Source organism: Coregonus lavaretus (assembly GCF_964263955.1).
Source record: "Coregonus lavaretus genome assembly, chromosome: 3".
NCBI classification, from domain to species: Eukaryota; Metazoa; Chordata; class Actinopteri; order Salmoniformes; family Salmonidae; genus Coregonus; species Coregonus lavaretus.
Window position 1 is genome coordinate 51560164 of NC_139990.1, and position 23899 is coordinate 51584062.

Genomic DNA, 23899 nt, shown 5'->3' on the forward strand with positions numbered 1-23899 from the left:
ATTGTCATACCACAATTTATGCTTCATTTTGCAGGACTCTTCTTTTTCAGGCAACCACTGCATCCAGGCAATGTGTTACAAAATAAAGAGTGTTTAGAGAACAGTAAAGAAACAGTTGTATTGTCTTACAGTTAGATAACTATTACAGTGTTTTATGACTTTCTTTTGACACTTGCCATTCCTCACACCAGTTGCCATTCCTCACACCAGTTGCCATTCCTCACACCAGTTGCCATTCCTCACACCAGTTGCCATTCCTTACACCAGTTGCCATTCCTCACACCAGTTGCCATTCCTCACACCAGTTGCCATTCCTCACACCAGTTGCCATTCCTATCCATTGCATCTGCCTTACGACAGAGGGTTCATTACAGAGGGTTCAATACAGCGTTGTTATCAAAGTAGCCCAAGATGGATGAGGTTGCCCCTAGACGCTGATGAGCTGTCAGTTTTGTGTCTTTCTCCCTTCATGGTTGAGGCAGATGGTGAGCTGATCCTAGAACTGTGCCTAAGGGTAGCTTCTACCTGGAACTCAACTCTTCAGCGCTCACAGCCTGGTCCTCTGATTGGCTGGCAGCTCATCCTGGTCGAGTCCCCACAGGAAGTTGCGCAGGCGTGTCACTTCCTTTTGTAGCTCAGGGCTGGGGATTGGCTGGGAGAGGTCCAGCTGAGGCGTCTCATTTGGCAGGATGAGAGGGGGATGGTCCAGGAAACTTTCGAAGATGTCTTGGACAGAAAAGCATTAATAGAAATGTAGTGGTCTGAGATTCTTAGGAAGAAATCATACCCCTTCTATACATGTATACCTACAATGTTCGGAATGTCTAAGGGCTGAATCCTGACTTGAGATCACAAACATTTTCTAATTTACATAAATGCATAATTTACGTGAACATTCTACTTATCTCAAGTTAGCAGTTGTATCTAATGTTGTGTTCATAACCAAGTGGGAAGTTGTGAAGTCGTAAATACCAGTTGGATGCATTCACATGCTTTAAACTCATTGAGAAACGCTGATTGGCTAATGGCCAACAAGCTTCACCAACCATAAACTAAAAGTACAGCTATCATGCTTGTAAACAGATTATAGTGTTATATTTATAATTTATGTTCTGTTGTTGCATTTAACTGCTGAAAATGCTGTTATCGAGGTAATTTCCTTGGAAGGTGATGTCAGAGGTCAACATGTGGGAGGTCGGAGCTCAGGGATGATAGATGAGTTTCCCACTAGTAATTACTAGTTGGAGAGGCATTCACGTGTATTTTTCCCAGTCATATATGGTAAATACTACCTTCCCACTTGGTTATGAACGCAACATTAGCTCCTACATAATGACGCTCCAGGACACCCAACCCCTCCTCTCTCGTGTCTCACCTCCACTGAGCTCCGTCCCAGGGGGAGGGGCCCAGGAGTCCGGCGGGGCTCTGGCCGGTCCCAGCTTGTAATGGGTCAGCAAGTGGTGCAGCTGGGTGGGGCTTAGCAAGGCGTGGTCCTCCTGTAGACTGGCCCAGGATGACTGGCGGGGGAGAGACAAGAGAACGACCAATGAGCAACAAATCAGAGGAGGAAAAGTGGACAATATCAGCAATGTCTACAACTGAGATGGGATGCCAAATCTGAAATCTACCCCCAGCCCCTTGACACCTCTAGATGACCCCTCATATCTGAAAATAACGAAATGGGTGTGAACAAATTAACGGAAAAACGTGTCTATCTAGCTTCCTAGAGCGGTTATCATACAGTTTATACCTATCTGATCCAATCAGCTTTAGGAGAAGGCATCAGGAAGTGTCTAGTGGTAGGGGCTAGGGGTGGATGTGTGATAAGTCAAACAACAAAAACAACGAGACCAAAACATGATTCTTTATCCAGAATGTTTTGATTTGGGTCATTATCTTGCTAAATCGACTGATTGTTAACTGGCTAAACCAGCATTAGTTTTACCTGGATGAGGCGGGTCTTAGGGATGCACAGGAAATTGACTGTGACGGACAGCTTCTTCAGGAACTCAGAGGCGATATCTCCAAGTCCCGCGCCCTGCAGCCAGTCCAGAACCAGGTCCAGGTTTGTACGGATCTGGACCGCTCTAGACCAGGAGAACAGACCGTCTGAGAGAGGGAGGGAGATAGAGAGGGGGAGGGAGACAGAGAGAGAGAGAAGAGAAAGAAGAGACAGAAAGAGAGGGAGTGTGTGTGTGTTAGTGTGTGTGTGTGTGTTAGTGTGTGTGTGTGTGTGTGTGTGTGTGTGTGTGTGTGTGTGTGTTAGTGCACATCTGAACCAGGGTTGGAAAGTTCAACTTATTTTAGAGCCGCATCCAGAGTCTATGTCTCGCTGTGCTTAGTAGCGCGCATCCTCCTCATGACCTCTACACTAAATGGTTCGTGCACAAACAATGGCTTGTGTAGCGTAAAGCAATTTCTGCATGTGTAATGTGGAACCCGCTTAGCTCATGACTGCAGCTTCCTCAGACCAACCCCTGACCTTGGACCCCAGTATGACCCCTGCCCTCTCACCTCTCTCCAGCAGTGTGTTGAGCAGGGAGGTGTTGGTGAAGAAGAAGAGGTAGCCGAAGGTTTGGGAGGTGAGTGGGGGGGAGAGGCACGCCTCCCGGGACAGCATCAGGGAGCAGCGGTACACCTCCACCAACCCAGCCACCGTAGGGGGGAGGGAGGACACGTCATCCCCATCTCCATCCCCTCCACCACCCTCACCCCCCTCCGCCTCGTCTCTCTCCTTCTCCTTCTCCAGGCTGGAGAAAGGGTTGTTGTCCAGGAGAGCTGGGAGGAGTGAGTACAGAGTCTGACAGAGACAGAGAGAGAGAGATGAATTAATGTATAGATCGGGATATAATTATGGACGGTAACTTGATCGTGTCTTGATTGTGAGGTAACTCAACCTCCCTCACCTTTGTGAGGTGGTACACGCACTGCTGGAAGGTGTGCATTATGACATCATCAAGCTGCGCCAGGGCCTCGGAGCAGGTGTCCAGGTCAGCTGACAACACCGGGTCACCAGGAGCTGAAGGTAAATATATATGCATTCACTTCTAACTACAGTCATATAACTACTGTTATTGCAGAACAATCCAAAATATCTTAAACTTTCTCAATGACTAAACAAACTCTTGTTTTGACTACTGTGGGGCTAAATTATGATAGTAGGAATGTCACACAGGAAGAGCAAGACAGGGAGACACAAAGATACAACAGCCTTGTGACATCAAACAGAGAGATGAGGCTAATGTTACAAAATGCTTTTATTGTAGAAATAAGCTTTTTTGGCAGATGATCAATGGTCATTTGCATTGCTCAAAAGGAAACAGACTATTTTGACTCGGGTGTCTCACCCTCAAACTCCCAGTCTCGCTCCATGGCCTCAACTTTGACCTGGAAGAAGTTCAGGAGCTCTGTGGCATTGGACATCCAGAACATCAGAGGTCGAAGGTCAGAGGACAGCTTCTGTGCACTGGGCGCGCTCAGTTCAACCTCCTGCTCTGTGGAACTGGACAGACCAGAACAGAACACACACAGCGTTATAGAAGTTGCTGTCACTATCTATTAATCGATCTACTCAAGGAGTTACAGCAAATCCTTGATCTATTTTATTGAGCATGTAATGATGGGGTTCAGTAACACTTTCTTTGGATAGTCCATCTGTAGATGCTCTACAGACTACCAGTAACATTTCAACTAACTATCTACTAACCCTAACCCTTAACCCTTATCCTAACCATAAACTTAACTCTTACCCTAGACCTAACCTTAACCCTTACCCTAACCCTTATTCTAAACCTAACCCTAACCGTAACCTTAGCATGCAGTTACTTATCAACAAATACTTTGTTGATAATATTACCAAATGTAGAGCATCTACAGATGGACAATCCAGACTATCCAAATAAAGTGTGACCGAGGGTTCTACTACATCTGATTACATCTGTTAACTGCTATTCACTTGGGATAACATCTGCTAAATGAAAATTAATATTAATAGATATGTGTGTACAGTATCAGTTTATCAGTATCAAATACAGTTTATACTTTGCATAAAAGTCACATATTTGAATCATGAATCCTTGCATAATGCTAAATAGTATCTGCATGTTTGGCACATAATTTACAGACACACAAGCTAGACAAACACTGCTCTTGATTCACCCGAATAAAGCCCCAAGGGAAGCTCCAAACACAGGAAACAGCTGAAACATGACGTTGAACAGAAATGATCTTACTTTTGCGTGGGATGCTTATCCCCAAATTCCTTAATGTTATCCTGTAAAAAGAGTTGGAGAGGGAAGAGAGGACATGAGAGGAGAGACACAGTTTCCAGGGCAATTGCAACACAGTTTCCAGATGGAGGGAAGTGACATCAGCTCATCCCCTGTTCTGTTCATCTTCAGTGACAGGCATCTGTCTGTCTGTCTGTCTGTCTGAATGAATCCCTGTTCACAGCCTACAGGGTTGTAGAGAAAGACATGTCTGTCTAGGGCTGGCTTTCTGTTTATAACCCTTTACAATTCCATTTTATCTGGTGGGTATCTTTCTCTGTCAGTCTTGACTGAGCTACGGCTAGTTAGCGTTATTACCATTGAGATGATCCTAAATGAACTCACCCAAACGATCCCTTTGATCTGATTGGCTGCTTTCAGCAGCAACTGAGGCGTGAGGGCAGGATCCAGGTGTTTGGAGGCATGGTCAATCATGATTGACAGGAGATAGGCTGGGGCTAAAGGCCCGCCCTCTGAGTCTGGAGAGGAGTTTTTAGAGATGATCTCCTGATGGAGAAAGAGTGTGAAACAGTGGCTTTAATTTATAGTCCTGTTTCAGCTCGTATGTACCACCCACCTGTAGAACACAGTTCTCTACTCTAATCTGTAGCAGACAGGTAGCAGACACAGTGGTGTAACTAACAGACACAGTGGTGTTATTAACAGACAAAGTGGTGTAACTAACAGACACAGTGGTGTTACTAACAGACACAGTGGAGTTACTAACAGACACAGTGGTGTAACTAACAGACACAGTGGTGTTACTAACAGACACGGTGGTGTTACTAACAGACACAGTGGTGTTACTAACAGACACAGTGGTGTTACTAACATACACAGTGGTGTTACTAACAGACACAGTGGTGTTGCTAACAGACACAGTGGTGTTACTAACAGACACAGTGGTGTAACTAACATACACAGTGGTGTTACTAACGGACACAGTGGTGTAACTAACAGGCACAGTGGTGGTACTAACAGACACAGTGGTGTTACTAACAGACACATTGGTGTTACTAACATACACAGTGGTGTTACTAACAGACACAGTGGTGGTACTAACAGACAAAGTGGTGTAACTAACAGACACAGTGGTGTTACTAACAGACACAGTGGAGTTACTAACAGACACAGTGGTGTAACTAACAGACACAGTGGTGTTACTAACAGACACAGTGGTGTTACTAATGGACACAGTGGTGTAACTAACAGGCACAGTGGTGGTACTAACAGACACAGTGGTGTTACTAACAGACACATTGGTGTTACTAACAGACACAGTGGTGTTACTAACAGACACAGTGGTGGTACTAACAGACAAAGTGGTGTAACTAACAGACACAGTGGTGTTACTAACAGACACAGTGGAGTTACTAACAGACACAGTGGTGTAACTAACAGACACATTGGTGTTACTAACAGACACAGTGGTGTTACTAACAGACACATTGGTGTTACTAACAGACACAGTGGTGTTACTAACAGACACAGTGGTGGTACTAACATACACAGTGGTGTTCTAACTGACACAGTGATGTTTTTAAACATTTAAACATTTTTTTTTTTTTTTTTGGGGGGGGGGGGGGAATGGATCAGCTTAATATTGCAGATAGATTGTATCTTCTATTAATGTAATTGTCTGCATCACTTCCAATCCCCCATGTTTAAAAAAATATATACAGTGGGGAAAAAAAAGTATTTAGTCAGCCACCAATTGTGCAAGTTCTCCCACTTAAAAAGATGAGAGAGGCCTGTAATTTTCATCATAGGTACACGTCAACTATGTCAGACAAATTAAGAAAAAAAAATCCAGAAAATCACATTGTAGGATTTTTAATGAATTTATTTGCAAATTATGGTGGAAAATAAGTATTTGGTCACCTACAAACAAGCAAGATTTCTGGCTCTCACAGACCTGTAACTTCTTCTTTAAGAGGCTCCTCTGTCCTCCACTCGTTACCTGTATTAATGGCACCTGTTTGAACTTGTTATCAGTATTAAAGACACCTGTCCACAACCTCAAACAGTCACACTCCAAACTCCACTATGGCCAAGACCAAAGAGCTGTCAAAGGACACCAGAAACAAAATTGTAGACCTGCACCAGGCTGGGAAGACTGAATCTGCAATAGGTAAGCAGCTTGGTTTGAAGAAATCAACTGTGGGAGCAAGCATTGGGAAATGGAAGACATACAAGACCACTGATAATCTCCCTCGATCTGGGGCTCCACGCAAGATCTCACCCCGTGGGATCAAAATGATCACAAGAACGGTGAGCAAAAATCCCAGAACCACACGGGGGGACCTAGTGAATGACCTGCAGAGAGCTGGGACCAAAGTAACAAAGCCTACCATCAGTAACACACTACGCCGCCAGGGACTCAAATCCTGCAGTGCGAGACGTGTCCCCCTGCTTAAGCCAGTACATGTCCAGGCCCGTCTGAAATTTGCTAGAGTGCATTTGGATGATCCAGAAGAGGATTGGAAGAATGTCATATGGTCAGATGAAACCAAAATATAACTTTTTGGTAAAAACACAACTCGTCGTGTTTGGAGGACAAAGAATGCTGAGCTGCATCCAAAGAACACCATACCTACTGTGAAGCATGGGGGTGGAAACATCATGCTTTGGGGCTGTTTTTCTGCAAATGGACCAGGACAACTGATCCGTGTAAAGGAAAGAATGAATGGGGCCATGTATCGTGAGATTTTGAGTGAAAACCTCCTTCCATCAGCAAGGCATTGAAGATGAAACATGGCTGGGTCTTTCAGCATGACAATGATCCCAAACACACCGCCCGGGCAACGAAGGAGTGGCTTCGTAAGAAGCATTTCAAGGTCCTGGAGTGGCCTAGCCAGTCTCCAGATCTCAACCCCATAGAAAATCTTTGGAGGGAGTTGAAAGTCCGTGTTGCCCAGCGACAGCTCCAAAACATCACTACTCTAGAGGAGATCTGCATGGAGGAATGGGCCAAAATACCAGCAACAGTGTGTGAAAACCTTGTGAAGACTTACAGAAAACGTTTGACCTGTGTCATTGCCAACAAAGGGTATATAACAAAGTATTGAGAAACTTTTGTTATTGACCAAATACTTATTTTCCACCATAATTTGCAAATAAATTCATTGAAAATCCTACAATGTGATTTTCTGGAATTTTTTTTCTCATTTTGTCTGTCATAGTTGACGTGTACCTATGATGAAAATTACAGGCCTCTCTCATCTTTTTAAGTCGGAGAACTTGCACAATTGGTGGCTGACTAAATACATTTTACCCCCACTGTATATACTCCCCTTTATTACTTTTCAACCCCGCCATCCTTTCCCTACTTGGAGTAAATTAGTGAACAACAATGCCCAGGCCTCTACTTCCGGTCTATACTTACTATCTACACCTTATGGACAGAGTTGATTTTACAATAATTCTATTATATATATATATATATATATATATATTGCTCCTGAACTTCTACTCTCAACCTCTCCGATCATTTTCATGATATCCATCCGGTTTGCTTCTATATGCCATATCTTTCTAACTGTGCTCTTTCCCAAAAGCTCCCAACATACAACCTATATACTTATTATGGACACAGTATGCTTACATTATTAGCTATCTTTGTTATTATTTGTTGTTATTTGTTATTAGTCCCATCCTTCAACTCTATTCAATACCTCCCATCTATCTCTTAACACCATCCATATAGGATTTCTATTTGCCATATATATTTCAACCGTACTGTGATGTTTTACAAAAGTTCTGAACCTTTCTATTCTCATTGCTTCTACAGATTGTGAATAAAATTTTTTTTTTTTTGCTAAAAGTATTATTATATTATTGATTGTTTGACTATGACTTTTCAGATCACCCAGTAATGCTATCTGCAAGGTTAGCTCCAGGTAAATATTGCAATCCTTTAGCCATTCCTGGACCTGTGTCCAAAAACAAGCTACAAATGGACAGAACCAAAACAAATGATCTAATGATTCTGTCTCTTCACAGCAAAATCTGCAGAGCTGGGAAGATTGTATCCCCCATATAAATAACATTCTATTGGTAGCAAGAATTTTATATAATAATTTAAATTGAAAGATTCTAATTTTTGAATCCGGTGTCATTTTGCGTGTCAGTTCATAAACACTATCAAATCAAATCAAATCAAATTTTATTGGTCACATGCGCCGAATACAACAGGTGCAGACATTACAGTGAAATGCTTACTTACAGCCCTTAACCAACAGTGCATTTATTTTAAACAAAAAAAGTAAGAATAAAACAACAACAAAAAAAGTGTTGAGAAAAAAAGAGCAGAAGTAAAATAAAGTGACAGTAGGGAGGCTATATATACAGTAAAATAAAGTGACAGTAGGGAGGCTATATATACAGGGGGGTACCGTTGCAGAGTCAATGTGCGGGGGCACCGGCTAGTTGAGGTAGTTGAGGTAATATGTACATGTGGGTAGAGTTAAAGTGACTATGCATAAATACTTAACAGAGTAGCAGCAGCGTAAAAAGGATGGGGTGGGGGGGCAGTGCAAATAGTCCGGGTAGCCATGATTAGCTGTTCAGGAGTCTTATGGCTTGGGGGTAGAAGCTGTTGAGAAGTCTTTTGGACCTAGACTTGGCACTCCGGTACCGCTTGCCGTGCGGTAGCAGAGAGAACAGTCTATGACTAGGGTGGCTGGAGTCTTTGACAATTTTGAGGGCCTTCCTCTGACACCGCCTGGTATAGAGGTCCTGGATGGCAGGGAGCTTTGCCCCAGTGATGTACTGGGCCGTACGCACTACCCTCTGCCATGGGATCTGCCTATGCCATGGGATCGGTATGTCAAAGATCTCTTCCCAACTATTTTGCAATCTATATGGGACGGCTGTCAATCCTTTGGTCCTTAAGTGAAACTGATATACTTTTTTATTTATCACAGTTTTCCTTAACCAATTATGTTCTTTAATGCAAGGCCGACAGACAAGTTCCTTACTTTCTCCCCCTTCCACTTTCCTCTTCCACTTTTGCGGTAAGGCTGCAATTATTTGGTTGTAATTTTGGGTAGAGCAGACATTTCCATATGTTTTTGTTAGCTGCATGTGCGACATAACTCCACCAGTCCTACCGATGATATCATTTACGAAGATTATACCTTTTTTAAACATTCTGTCAAAAAATAAAGGTTTTTTGTCAATTAGTATATTTGAATTTAACCACAATATTTGTTGCATTATTTGTTCTGTCGTTTCTGGAGGATTAAATTGAAATTGCAACCAACTTTCTATGGCTTGTTTTAGAAATATTGATATTTGGGAGATTATTTCCTTTTCAAATAACTGAAAGTGAGAGGTTGTAATCTGAATAAAGGGAAAAAGGCCTTTCTTGAACATTGGGTGAGACAATCTTACTAATTTGCTTGAGAACCAGTTCGGATTTAAGTATAACTTTTGTATGACTGAAGCTTTTAGTGATAGGTCTAATGCTTTAATATTTAATAATTTCTGTCCTCCGAATTCATATTAATTATATAAATATGCCCTTTTAATTTTGTCTGGCTTGCCATTCCAAATAAAATTGAATATTTTTTTCTCATATAATTTAAAAAACGCTAGGCGTAGGCAAGACCATAAGCAAATAGGTAAACTGGGATAATACTAAAGAGTTAATCAGGGTGATTTTTCCACAAATTGACAGGTATTTTCCTTTCCATGGTAGTAAGATCTTATCTATTTTTGCTAACTTTCTATTAAAATTTATTGAAGTGAGATCATTTATTTCCTTTGGGATATGTATTCCGAGTATATCCACATCACCATCAGACCATGTTACTAACAGACACAGTGGTGTTACTAACAGACACAGTGGTGTTACTAACAGACACTGTTGTGTTACTAACAGACACAGTGGTATTACTAACATACACAGTGGTGTTACTAACAGACACAGTGGTGTTACTAACAGACACAGTGATGTTACTAACAGACACAGTGGTGTTACTAACAGACACAGTGGTGTAACTAACAGACACAGTGGTGTTACTAACAGACAAAGTGGTGTAACTAACAGACACAGTGGTGTTACTAACAGACACAGTGGTGTTACTAACAGACACAGTGGTGTTACTAACAGACACAGTGGTGTTACTAACAGACACAGTGGTGTAACTAACAGACACAGTGGTGTTACTAACAGACACAGTGGTGTTACTAACAGACACATTGGTGTTACTAACAGACACAGTGGTGTTACTAACAGACACAGTGGTGTTACTAACAGACACAGTGGTGTTACTAACAGACACAGTGGTATTACTAACAGACACAGTGGTGTTACTAACAGATACAGTGGTGTTACTAACAGACACAGTGGTATTACTAACAGACACAGTGGTGTTACTAACAGACACATTGGTGTTACTAACAGACACAGTGGTGTTACTAACAGACACAGTGGTGTTACTAACAGACACAGTGGTATTACTAACAGACACAGTGGTGTTACTAACAGACACAGTGGTGTTACTAACAGACACAGTGGTGTTACTAACGGACACAGTGGTGTTACTAACAGACACAGTGGTCTTTCTTCTCTTACCTGTAGCAGAGCATCAGCGTGTCGGGGCTGGAACCGCAGCAGAGCCTCAGTGGACCCCAGGTACTGCCTCAACGCTTCCTGTCTGTCCACCAATCCCGAGAGGCAGCAGGTGGAGGGGACATCGGCTTGCCAGGGCAGCGCCAATGCCAGCGGAGGGGACGGGGTCACTCGGGGGTCCCGATACAGAAAGAGGAAGTGACCTCCTATGCCAATCACGTCCCCAGGTTTAAGCACCGCCTCCCGGTAGAGAGCTTCTCCGTTGTGTGTGACTGCTCCTCCTCTGAAGGGACGCACCAGAGCTGGGGGAAGACAGAAAATAGGTTGATTAACTAGTAACACTATAATTGAAGTTCTGCTCATAAACTGCTTATAAACATGTATGACAGTTTTCTAACCATAAATAAGGGGGTATCAAGAAGTGTTTAGCGATAGGATCTCTTACATTTGCATTTACATTTTAGTCATTTAGCAGACGCTCTTATCCAGAGCGACTTCTTGATTGTGGACAGGGAAATACTGTAAAATCAGGTGTCAACGTGTAGTAAGGAAGTGTTACTTGTAAGCGTATATGGAAAAGGCTCATTATTTTGCTGGCACCTTTCTTTTTTGTTCAGATCTGCAAACATCACAGGAGTAGGGCCTGGATTTAAGACTAGGGTTGTTTGTGGACCAGGCCTACCTTGTCCAGAGGGAGCGTCAGGTACGGCTGAGTCTCTTCTGACCAACAGGTGCCTGGCCAGCATGTCTGGAGCAGAGAGGAACGTTTCTACCTTCAGAGGCCTCTTCCCCTTCCTCTCCCTTTCTCTGTCCTTCTCTCTTTCCCTCATCGTTGGCTTCCGCCCAAACACGTGTGTGTGCCCCGCCATGATGTACAAAACAAAGTCCTGTACAAAACACAGAAAACACACACAGAGGAGAAAGGAAAAAGGAAAGAAAGAAAGAAAGAGAGAGAGAAGGGAGTCTGTTATCATCTGAAGGCCATGGTTATGATAAGAGGATATCTTGGAGATCTTAAGTTGTGCGGAGGTCAGGAGATAAGGTATGAAGTGTGTCACAGTTTGCTACAATGAAGACCTGTGTGAGGTCATTGTGAGAGATGGAGTGATGTACACAGTGGGGTTTTGTGTGTCTCCCAAGGTATTGTGTTGCTGTGAGCCTGTTATGTGCTCAGGGTTGAATGGGAGAGGCTGGGGAAGGGATGGAAACAGTGATGGTATGTGGCGATTAGGGGAATGCAGGTATGATGTCATGTTCAGGGTTTGTGTGTGTGTGTGTGTTAGTGATCATCTGGGAGGCGCAGGACTAACCTTGCTCTGGTCGTAGCCCTGCAGCAACAGGAAGTAGGGTCGGTCCGTGGGCGGGAGGATCAGGCTTTGTGACATCACTTCCAGGTCGCAGGCTGAGTAGTCTTTCTCCTCCTCCACGGCCTTGTCTGCTTTGTTCCTCCTCTCCACCTCGTCTCTGACCTTTGACCTCATCATCTAAGACAGAGGGAGGAGTCCTTGTGGTCAGACTGCTGCACTGTTGAGATTAGGTGGGGTTGCCCTGTTGCTATCAAGTTGCAATATGTGTTGAAACACATCCACTCATCCTCACCTCTCCGTGCTCCAATGGAGCTATCATGCTCACAATGTTCTTCCTGTCCTGGAGTCCTGCGCTGTTGTTAGGGTGGTTTCCGGAGCGACGGGGGACATTGCCGACGTGGTTTCCTTGGCGACGCCTCAGGCTGAGGTTCATGTCGCTGATGCTCCTCCTGAGTTCTGAGTTCCGACCTCGATGACCTCGCTCGCCCTCCTCAGCCCCGCCCCCCGACTGTATGCGGCTCCGCCTCCAACGTACACCTGTTACCACGACAACCAGACATTAAAAACAAAGAAATTACACTTTTCAACGGATGACTGGAGGAAACCCCAGATGTAAGAGCTGGTCATCAAGAGACACTATATTGTCCTTTTACCTGTGTGGTTCTCTCCTTCCCTCTCTCGCTCCTTCTCTTTCTCCCTCTCCTCTCTTTCGTAGTCGTCCCGTCTCTGGATCTCGAAGCGGCGTTCAAACCCGTCCTTGGGCCGCCACATGTCCACCAATAGCAGCGGGCATTCCCATTCAGCCACGCCCCTACGACACTCTGTCTCCCATTGGACGGCTCCATCCGGTTGCTGGATGGGCTTTCCAATGACATCACACAACAGGAAGTCTTCCGGGCTGTGTTTCTGCATGGCTGGGAGAGGGAGGTAGGGCGACCAGGCTAATTATTTTCCCAGTGAATATGATGTGCATGAACTGGACATTATTGCTCAATTTAAGTGTTCACAGCTGTGGTTGTATTTACTGGAACAATTCTGGCTAAGTGCCTGACTTCATGGTGCAGTGATACAGTGAGGGAAAAAAGTATTTGATCCCCTGCTGATTTTGTAAGTTTTGCCCATTGACAAAGAAATGATCAGTCTATAATTTTAATGATAGGTTTATTTGAACAATGAGAGACAGAATAACAACAACAAAATCCAGAAAAACGCATGTCAAAAATGTTATAAATTGATTTGCATTTTAATGAGGGAAATAAGTATTTGACCCCTCTGCAAAACATGACTTAGTACTTGGTGACAAAACCCTTGTTGGCAATCACAGAGGTCAGACGTTTCTTGTAGTTGGCCACCAGGTTTGCACACATCTCAGGAGGGATTTTGTCCCACTCCTCTTTGCAGATCTTCTCCAAGTCATTAAGGTTTCGAGGGTGACGTTTGGCAACTTGAACCTTCAGCTCCCTCCACAGATTTTCTATGGGATTAAGGTCTGGAGACTGGCTAGGCCACTCCAGGACCTTAATGTGCTTCTTCTTGAGCCACTCCTTTGTTGCCTTGGCCATGTGTTTTGGGTCATTGTCATGCTGGAATACCCATCCACGACCCATTTTCAATGCCCTGGCTGAAGGAAGGAGGTTCTCACCCAAGATTTGACGGTACATGGCCCCGTCCATCGTCCCTTTGATGCTGTGAAGTTGTCCTGTCCCCTTAGCAGAAAAACACCCCCAAAGCATAATGTTTCCACCTCCATGTTTGACAGTGGGGATGGTGTTCTTGGGGTCATAGGCAGCATTCCTCCTCCTCCAAACACGGCGAGTTGAGTTGATGCCAAAGAGCTCCATTTTGGTCTCATCTGACCACAACACTTTCACCCAATTCTCCTCTGAATCATTCAGATGTTCATTGGCAAACTTCAGACGGGCATGTATATGTGCTTTCTTGAGCAGGGGTACTTTGCGGGCGCTGCAGGATTTCAGTCCTTCACGGCGTAGTGTGTTACCAATTGTTTTCTTGGTGACTATGGTCCCAGCTGCCTTGAGATCATTGACAAGATCCTCCCTTGTAGTTCTTGGCTGATTCCTCACCGTTCTCATGATCATTGCAACTCCACGAGGTGAGATCTTGCATGGAGTCCCAGGCCGAGGGAGATTGACAGTTCTTTTGTGTTTCTTCCATTTGCGAATAATCGCACCAACTGTTGTCACCTTCTCACCAAGCTGCTTGGCGATGGTCTTGTAGCCCATTCCAGCCTTGTGTAGGTCTACAATCTTGTCCCTGACATCCTTGGAGAGCTCTTTGGTCTTGGCCATGGTGGAGAGTTTGGAATCTGATTGATTGATTGCTTCTGTGGACAGGTGTCTTTTATACAGGTAACAAACTGAGATTAGGAGCACTCCCTTTAAGAGTGTGCTCCTAATCTCAGCTCGTTACCTGTATAAAAGACACCTGGGAGCCAGAAATCTTTCTGATTGAGAGGGGGTCAAATACTTATTTCCCTAATTAAAATGCAAATCAATTTATAACATTTTTGACATGCGTTTTTCTGGATTTTGTTGTTGTTAATCTGTCTCTCACCGTTCAAATAAACCTACCATTCAAATTATAGACTGATCATTTCTTTGTCAGTAGGAAAACGTACAAAATCAGCAGGGGATCAAATACCTTTTTTCCTCACTGTATGTGTCAACAAGGAATATGAATACCAGTAAGCCTCTGTCCCTTTCTCTATAGTTACCGTAATTTCCTGTCCTTCTGCCATCACAGGCATAGGCTACATACTGAACGTCCCAAAGCTTTTGGCTGTATTAGTTATTGTGTGGTAATCATACAATAATCTAATCCCATGTTTATCTGTACTTTCACGCCTCTCTTACATGAATCCCTGTACTGTACTCTCTCAGTACTCTCTCTCTTTCTGCCTCTTACCGGCATCGTCCGTCTCCTCCCTCTCTCTCTCCGTGTAGCGGGTGATGACCTGGGCGATGAGCTGTTTGGCTGTAGAGTGGGCGTTGGCCAGCAGGGAGCGGTAGTTAGCCCCACTAGACAGAGCATCCCCATAGATCTTGATGAGGCCTGGGGCTGTGGAGGAGGCAGGGGGCAGGTAGTGGTGGGAGGAAGGGGCAGCAGAGTGGGCCCACACCTCCCTCTCCTTCTCCCCTATGGCCTTGTCCCGGTCACTGTTTGAGCGCCCCCTCAGGAAGAGGTGGGAAAGACGCTTGGTGCGGGACTGGGGTCCGGCGGGACGGGGCCGGAGGAAGGCCGGAGATGGAGTGGGGGATGGGGGAGCGAGGGAGGGTGTGGAGATGGAGAGAGAAGAGGAAGGGGCAGAGGGGGCCTCGTGGAGGGATGCTGCGTCAGAGCTGGTGGTGGATCTAGGGAGAGAGAAGGAGAGGAGGGGGAAAGAAAGAGAGATAGGCGGAAGAGAGAGGGGCAGTAGGGGAAGTCAGCTGTGAGTTATAGCTGACAGAGTTGAACATAGACAATAATAACTGCTAGAAAAGGGTCACAGGATTCAAGGAACACTGCATGACATATGAAACATGACCATACAATCAAATTTACATTTACATTTTAGTCATTTAGCAGACGCTCTTATCCAGAGCGACTTACAGTTAGTGCATACATTATTTTTATTTTTTCATACCCCCTGTGGGAATCGAACCCACAACCCTGGCATTGCAAATCAGTCCATACCGAGCTGTTGTCTTGGTTTATTTATTGTATGCAAAAACATGTCAGACACTTAACTTTACTGTGGCTGGAGATATAGTGAGGAGGACTGAGGGATAAACAAACTGAATACAGAACAAACTGAAAAAACAGCGAGTCGGCAGACAGACAGACAGACAGACAGACAGACAGACAAACCGAAAGACCAACCGAGTTAAGAGACCTGGATTGATGTGTGATAAATTGATTAGCTGAGTCAGATGTATTAGTGCTGGACTAGAACAAAATAGTTGAGAATCAACATTGAACTAAGTGACATTGAGGTACTATACATAGGTAGCAGAGAGACTGACTTGACAGAGACGGCACTGGGCCACCGGCCCCCCAGCTTGGCAAAGTGTTTCCTGGGAGAGTTGATCCACAGACCCACAGGGAAATGGAGCTTCCTGAAGCGAGGACTGTCAGTCCCCTCCATCTGATCCATCTGAGATCCAGAGAGAGAGAGAAAGGTATTGTGTAATGTGAGAACTCAAAGAACACAGATCAAATGTTGATAATCATTGGGTTAATTAAGTAAAAAAAATGTGTGCCACTGATATAAAGATGTGTGTGGACTATACTGTTTCATGTGGGCCTGAAACAGGCCCTTGATATATTTGGACACAAATCAAAGGTTGAATCATCAGGGGGAGGAAGACTGACCTTTTCCTCCAAACAACCCAACTGGGGGTATGTAATCCTAAACTTGTCAAATAATGATATCATCATCATAAATAGCTTAAGGTCATCATCATGAATACTTTGAGATCCTCCTGATCCTTGTGGAATTGTTCATTGTTACACACCAAAGGAATTTGGCTGTGGAAGTGATTGCTGCCCCCCATTGGCAAAAAAAAAAAAAGGTAGATAGGTCTACACTTGGCTCAAATCATCTCAAATTCTTACGGTACAGCACTGTAAATGACATCTTTGTCACAAAGGTACTCTAAATTGAATGTGTGTCATTCCTCCTTGTCCAAACAGGAAGTGTGTTGTACAGGCCTCAGATCCAGCTGTCGTGTTGAAAGGGAAATCCCCACTCTTAAGGTCACTACATGTCTGCCCCTCAGCCTACAACTAGGAGTATAATTAAATTACCCCTAGACACTGACCTAAGGTCAGTGAAGTTTTTCCTCGTAATGGTGGAATGGAGAATTTGGGGAGGGAAAACTGATACTAGATCTGTGCTCAAGGGCAGCTACTACCCTTACTTCTAAAATGATATGTGTCAAAATTAAAAATTAAAGTGCAAAGTCAGGTAAGTAGAACGGTTCAAATTTGCACCCAAAAAATCTATTTTCATTGTTGGTATTTTGATAATATTTTCTATAAAGCAATGTTACAAAAGAAACAGCAAGAACTTATCAGCAACATTTTACAGTGGAAAATGATCAATATTGTGACCTTATCTTATCATGGATGACAGCTCAACTGTTAAAAAATCTAATGGAAAAGTAACGAACCAATGCAACACCATAGGCCCTCTACAATAAAAGCGTATTTGAAAGTACTTACCGAGAACGACTGCAGTTCCCTCTTCGTATAAGTGTTTTATTAGTCCTTCTCAACAGAGAAAAATAAAATTGTTAAAAACAACTTAGTATTTTCCTTTTTCCCCAAGACAAAAACTCCATTTTCAAAATGTCTATCTGTGCCACAGGTCTCTCTCTTTCTCTTGAACACGTTCTCTTCATCAATATATTCTCTCTTTTTAAATCAGAACATATTTTTCTCCACTTTCTATTGTTTTCTTTCTGTTTTCTGTCTGTCTTCTAAGTAATGGTGGTATGGGCTCCTTCTCTCTCTTTCTCTGCCTCTCTGGGTCTATAGATAGAGAAACAGGCCCATTGTTCTAAGTGACAGAACTTCCTTCGCGCTGGACAACACCTATATCCTGAGAGAGAGAGAGAGAGAGAGAGAGAGAGAGAGAGAGAGAGAGAGAGAGAGAGAGAGAGAGAGAGAGAGAGAGAGAGAGAGAGAGAGAGAGAGAGAGAGAGAGAGAGAGAGAGAGAGAGAGAGAGAGAGAGAGAGAGAGGAAATGGGGAGATTATAGTGTGATGCACACACTTGCTGGCCCCTTGTACCCTCCCTGGACAGACTGTATATACTGTACATACACACTACAAAGAGATAAGACTAGGAATAGAGAATGGGGGGAGGGGTTAATCCAGCATTCCCCTGTCTCCCCCAAACACACATGCACACTCGTGGACACTGGTCTGATTCTGTTGGACCATTGCCTCTGGCATTAGGATGCTTTGGAGCGATGGGGTTGGGAACGGAGAAGATGGGGTGGGGGGGGGGGGGGGGGGTTGTCATTGAGAATCTGTGATTAATTTGGACAGCTAATTACTTTAACAAAGCCACTGAGAGAAAATAGGTTTATGCTCCCAGCTTAAGAACTGTGACAGAGGAAAGTGTGATTTGGGGTTCATGTTTTTCGCAATGATAGCAGTCAGTCAGAATGTGTACCCTTTGTCTTATTGTCCACAGGAATGTTGCTTTTGAAGTGTAGTCCAGAGTTCAGATCTCTGATAGTCCAATACATTGCATTGTAGGGCATCAAGAAATAGGCCTATAATCTTTGCTAGAAAAGGACATCATTTGAGCAACAGGTTTTTGCTGAAAAGAGGAAGAAGGAAACAGTGAGACAGGAAGTCAGAGAAAGAGGGACACCTGTGACCTCTGACCTTGTCTACAACAGGAAGATGGTGACAGGAAAAGAGAGGACAGGCAGGGAGAGAGGGGGAGCAAGAAAAGGAGAAAGAGAGAAAGTTACATTGGATTCATCATAATATCTGAACCACTAGGCTAAGGCTACATACAGCCCTTCCACTATAATAACAGATATAGTACACACTATCCATTCTTCCAATGTGTTCATAAATGTACAATAAAGCTTGAAACTATGCAACTGAAAGTTTAGGCTATAACAGGTACTACCAAGACACACAAAAACTAGACGCTTCCTTCGAAATGAGACAGAGTGTGCCAAACCACATAGTGTACTTCCACTGAGAGGTAGTGAGCTCGTCCAGACACTCTGAGGTCTTTGGTTTGGAGAGGTGCTCACAGACAGGGATGGCCGGGTGACAGCAGCCTGTGAACACTCCTTTGCGTCATGGAGTTTCGTTGTTTTGTTTGCTTTTGGCGCGCGGGTGACAACCCGTCCCCACTTCCAGGTAGGTAACCCTCTGCGGGTTTTTGTTGGAATAACTGTAAACTAAAAGAATGATACTTTAAACTGGGCACAGTTCAGGTGTGGGCCTACACAGTGTTCTCTTCCTTGTTCTCTATCTCTTTTCTTTGGGAACAGATAAGAGTTAGAAGCTATTTATCTTTACTATTGTTAGACATACTGACACAGTTGCGGGGGATCTTTTTTAGCCTGGGCAAAGCTTTATCAAGATGACAATTTTGGACTGCTACTGTTGGCCTGTATTTTCAAAACATTTACATTTTAGTCATTTAGCAGACGCTCTTATCCAGAGCGACTTACAGTTAGTCACATTATTATTATTTAAAAAAAAAATGTCATACCCTCTGTGGGAATCGAACCCACAACCCTGGCGTTGCAAACGCCATGCTCTATCAACTGAGCTACATCCCTGCCGGCCATTCCCTACCCTGGACGACGCTGGGCCAATTGCGCGCCGCCCCATGGGTCTCCCGGTCGCGGCCGGCTACGACAGAACCTGGATTCAAACCAGGATCTCTAGTGGCACAGCTAGCACTGCGTTGCAGTGCCTTAGACCACTGCGCCACTCGGGAGGTAACAAAACAAAGAAGTTCTTCTCACAGCCTACATTGCTTACAAATGTGTGTGCAACGTTTATGAGCAACGCAACGCTGCTGGACGACAGAGATTTGCAGAGGTTTCTAGATGTTGAGAGGCAGGGGTAAAAATAGATGAGTCACAACATTGGCTATCCTGTTGATTTGGGACAGGATTAAGGCTGTTGATTTGGGACAGGAGGTAATTCTGTTGATTTGGGACAGGAGGCCATCCTGTTGATTTGGGACAGGAGTTCATCCTGTTGATTTGGGACAGGATATCAGGCTGTTGATTTGGAACAGGAGTAAGGCTGTTGATTTGGGACAGGATGAGGTGTTTTTGTCTGGGGCAACAACCGAAAATGTGCTGTTGGGGGTAATGGAAGACTTGGATTGGGAAACACTGTACTAGGCTATCACTGCCATGTTTGACATGATCTTCTTTGTGCTCTCCCGAGTGGAGCAGTGGTCTAAGGCACTGCATCGCAGTGCTAGCTGTGCCACTAGAGATCCTGGTTTGAATCCAGGCTCTGTCGTAGCCGGCCGCGACCGGGAGACCCATGGGGCGGCGCGCGATTGGCCCAGTGTCGTCCAGGGTAGGGGAGGGAATGGCCGGCAGGGATGTAGCTCAGTTGATAGAGCATGGTGTTTGCAGCGCCAGGGTTGTGGGTTCGATTCCCACAGGGGGTATGAAAAAAATGTATGTATGCACTAACTGTAAGTCGCTCTGGAGTGTAAATGTAAATAAATTATGCTAAATTCAGTGACAACACTTTATGTGCCTTAAAAATCCCAAAGTGATTCCCATAATTTGTTAGTGTTTCTAATCATTGTTTATAGACAATAGAGAAGGAATTATGCATAAAAACCTGGGAAACTGTGACTTTTTGGGGGGGGGTCATTCCCATGCCCTGGTGATTACACTTGCTAGTCCACTCACAACCTCCAACATCCCAGCATACACCGCGTTACGGTCTTCCGGAGAGAGAGGACCTCGTCATACCAGAGAGGACACAAGAAACAGTCCAAGGTAGGTCGTGGAAAACTGCCGGAAAATCATAATAATTAGTCTCTTTCAATGAATATACTGAGGGTCGGTAGTTTTTTTTTGTGTAAAAGTATTTGAATTAATTGGAAATAACGTGTGCCGTGCCACTGTTTTGATACAGCCGGCTAGCTAGCTGAGTTCAAGCTAATGTAGCTAGCCAGCAAGCAAGCCAACAAATACATGTGAAGCTATGCCAACTATGCTAGCAAGCTATGCTACACTAGTTCATTCGATGTGGTTAGCTAGCTGTACTTTCTAACATTCTAGCTAGTCAGAAATCGCCATTCTTCAACCCTGTTTTTTTGGTAAGTCTTTACTTATTTGTTAACTAACTAGTTAGCTGAAAATAAGGATTGATAAGTCACCTTCCATGACTGAATTCAAGCTAGCTAAGGTTACCAGCTATCTATCTGTCTGTTCTAGTTGTGAGTTGTCATTGCGCGATGGACCAGCTAGCTAGCTATGACCTAGCCAAATAGACAGCTGTACAGGCTCTCATGGATAAGTATTTTGCTAGTTAATAGGCCTATCTGAACTAGCTCATTCCATATTCTATTATCATGACAACAAGATAATTTCCTATGTGCAAGTGTACAGTTAGCTTTGAAAGCCCAGTCGAATCAACGAGAGCAGATTTGGAAGGGTGAGACTAGTGTACAGCTCATGTTTACTTTCATGACATTATATGACATCTCCCTATCGATGTGTTTCTGTGTTGACATAGTGAGACCACCAGCTAGCCAGCATGTCTGACGTTATTGAAGAGAAGATAAAGAACTACAGGACGGCTCCCTTCGACGCCCGCTTCCCCAACACCAACCAGACCCGCAACTGCTTTCAGAACTATCTGGGTAAGTCAGCTAGCTGATCAACTACTTCTCTTTTCTGACCCCACACACATTCTATCTCCCTCTCCCCCTCTCTCTCTTTCTATCTCCAGCGCCTGCCAGCAGTCTACTACTCATTTCTACCTCCCAACTGACACACACACAAAATGGTGCAAGGACAGGATACTTCTAACCATCAGGCTCTTCTGCCACCCTGAACACTCATGGTTCCCTTCCCAGCAATTTTGTTCACAAAGATAAAGATCTGGGTTGGTTAACAAAACAAGGATTGTTATCTGAAGCCCAATTTTAACCTCATTTGCCTGCACTTTGAATCATGATGTTGATGATTTGCAGTTGATGTGCATTATAAATGGTGGTATTTGCTCGCGAAACATTGATGCATGTCTAACTTTTTTGAATGATAAGAGCCCCATGAGAAGCACCTCCTCAGACAGTGGTCTAAAGCACTCTTTATCAGTTCACATTAGACCAGCTAGAATGTTGGCTGTCCCTCAACTATTCACCAAGGTGCGCCATCATAAGCCAACTGTCTGTACTGACTGACATGTCTGTTAGGCAAGGGTACTACTTGGATATGCCAGATCTTTTCGGTCTTCAACACTCTCGTTTAGTAAGAATATCCTAATGTGTCTGTCGGTGTACTTTTTTTAAAATCCAGAGCGACTAACAGTAGTGTGCATAAATTTTTTTGGGCTTCATACTGGTCCTCCGTGGGATTCAAACCCACAACCTTGGCGTTGCAAGAGCCCATGCTCAACTGACTGAGACACACGGGACCTCACAGGTTTTCTCTCTGCTCTGTTAGTTTTAATTTGTGTCAGATGCCTGTTGACATCATTTAGTACAGCATATATGGATCCATTTGTGGTGGCTATATGTTTGCTATTAGATTATTAGGTTCAGAAATGTAACACCAGTGTCAGTGAAAGTTTTAATAACGGTCTTGCTTAATGCTTACCACTTCATTCTCTGTCAATATTAATTCTCTCCTCTCTTTCTAGACTTCCACAGGTGCAACAAGGCTTTGTCAGACAAGGGCCAGGATGTGGCTCCCTGTGACTGGTACCAGAGGGTCTACAAGAGTATCTGTCCCATGAGCTGGGTACGTATGCTGCTACTGTGGCTCATAGTATGGGGCGGGCACCCCTTTTATAGGGTTTAGCAGAGCCATAGAGTGGCAAACTATTCTGACAGAGCCTAAAGGAGTGGGCACACACACAATGCCCCCTAACTACCTTCCCATGGTTGTGTAGTATTGTCAGCAATGATTGGACCTCCCCTAGAGATGGATGATGAATCACTTTAATCAGCTCACATTAGAACCCACGTTCACTCACATTAGCAGTGCCTCAACTATTCACGAGGTGCCAACAGTCTGATGAGCACCACATTCCATAGAAGCCTTTAGTAGTTCCGGCATGTCTAAACTCTGCCAACAGTCTGTTCTGACATGTCCACTGAGCGGTGCAGTTCTGAATGTACCTGTTCTTCTGTCTCAAATGTCCTTACCTGAAGTGGTAGTTGGTATACTGTGTGGACCTCTGTTATGTCGCAAGTGTTTATACACTCTGTTTGTTGTGAGTCCAATAACTGACCATTGTCCCAGTCCGAAGTCGATCCCTACCCCTTACCCTTAGACACTTTTCATAGATCTGAAAGCATGGGATGGGTGTAAAGTCAAGGCAGAATGAAGGCTACAGTAGCTACTGTGTTATAACTGTATGTTACACTGATAGGCAGTTTAGCCTCATGATCTCATTTCCTCCTGCAGGTCGCCAAGTGGGATGACCAGATAGAGGCCGGAAGCTTTCCCGGGAAGATCTAGAATGGCTGACCCTGACAGTTTCGACCTCAGGACATTCTGTTAGCCACACCTTCAACTTTGACCCCTGTAGCGTGCCTAAGGACATGTGTTGACCACGTACCACACCATTCTAAATGTTATTAACAGTGTTACTAATGTTTATAATGTTACGAACACTTAATAAAAAGATGCACACGTTTTGAACCTGTCCCCCTGAATGTCTGGTGGTGGTTCATTTGGTATTTTATTAGGATCCCCATTAGCTGTTGTAGAAGCAGCAGCTACTCTTCCTGGGTCCACACAACCTAAAACATGACAAAATACATAACACTAATAGACAGGAACAGAAACACATTTTAAATAAGAACAATACAACTAAAAAAGGTCCCTTACTGCATATATATATATACAGCATATACATACAAGATTTTAGGTCATACAGCAGGGTTCCCCAACTGGTGGGCGGAATTTGGTCCACGGGTGATTTTATTTGGACCCCCATGTTTTTATTTTTATTGTTGGACATAAAAGACTGTAAAAAACACCAGCAAATCAGCTCAAA

General features: G+C 44.0%; 2 protein-coding genes across 2 annotated transcripts in view; one reads left to right on the forward strand and one right to left on the reverse strand.

Moving 5' to 3' along the window:
- The window catches only part of LOC311110995 (ras-interacting protein 1-like), a 17893-nt gene extending 227 nt beyond the window's left edge, over positions 1–17666 (reverse strand). The window contains exons 1-16 of the mRNA XM_084153673.1: positions 17376–17666; positions 16175–16305; positions 15078–15523; positions 12806–13066; positions 12445–12689; positions 12156–12329; positions 11528–11732; positions 10849–11147; positions 4614–4775; positions 4233–4273; positions 3348–3502; positions 2907–3019; positions 2515–2800; positions 1946–2109; positions 1376–1517; positions 1–726 (exon numbers count right to left, since the gene is read on the reverse strand). The exon at positions 1–726 is cut by the window's left edge and continues 227 nt beyond it. Coding sequence (XP_084009799.1) covers positions 548–726; positions 1376–1517; positions 1946–2109; positions 2515–2800; positions 2907–3019; positions 3348–3502; positions 4233–4273; positions 4614–4775; positions 10849–11147; positions 11528–11732; positions 12156–12329; positions 12445–12689; positions 12806–13066; positions 15078–15523; positions 16175–16305 — 3003 coding nt within the window. The 5' untranslated portion in view covers positions 17376–17666 and the 3' untranslated portion in view covers positions 1–547. The remainder of the gene's footprint in view (positions 727–1375; positions 1518–1945; positions 2110–2514; positions 2801–2906; positions 3020–3347; positions 3503–4232; positions 4274–4613; positions 4776–10848; positions 11148–11527; positions 11733–12155; positions 12330–12444; positions 12690–12805; positions 13067–15077; positions 15524–16174; positions 16306–17375) is intronic.
- A 2929-nt stretch (positions 17667–20595) lies between these two features.
- LOC311111019 (cytochrome c oxidase subunit 6B1-like) lies at positions 20596–23547 on the forward strand. The gene is made up of 4 exons (XM_084153710.1): positions 20596–20664; positions 21407–21533; positions 22535–22635; positions 23305–23547. Exons 2-4 carry the CDS (start codon positions 21428–21430, stop codon positions 23356–23358), a joined length of 261 nt encoding a protein of 86 aa, XP_084009836.1. The 5' UTR covers positions 20596–20664; positions 21407–21427; the 3' UTR covers positions 23359–23547.
- The last annotated feature ends 352 nt before the right edge of the window (positions 23548–23899 follow it).

Excerpts from the sequence above, each read along its gene's own strand:
- LOC311111019 (XM_084153710.1), top strand. The coding sequence starts at position 21,428 with ATGTCTGACGTTATTGAAGAGAAGATAAAGAACTACAGGACGGCTCCC. Across the intron at positions 21,534-22,534 it reads CTGCTTTCAGAACTATCTGG|ACTTCCACAGGTGCAACAAG; the intron begins GTAAGTCAGCTA and ends CTCTCTTTCTAG. Across the intron at positions 22,636-23,304 it reads GTATCTGTCCCATGAGCTGG|GTCGCCAAGTGGGATGACCA; the intron begins GTACGTATGCTG and ends TTCCTCCTGCAG.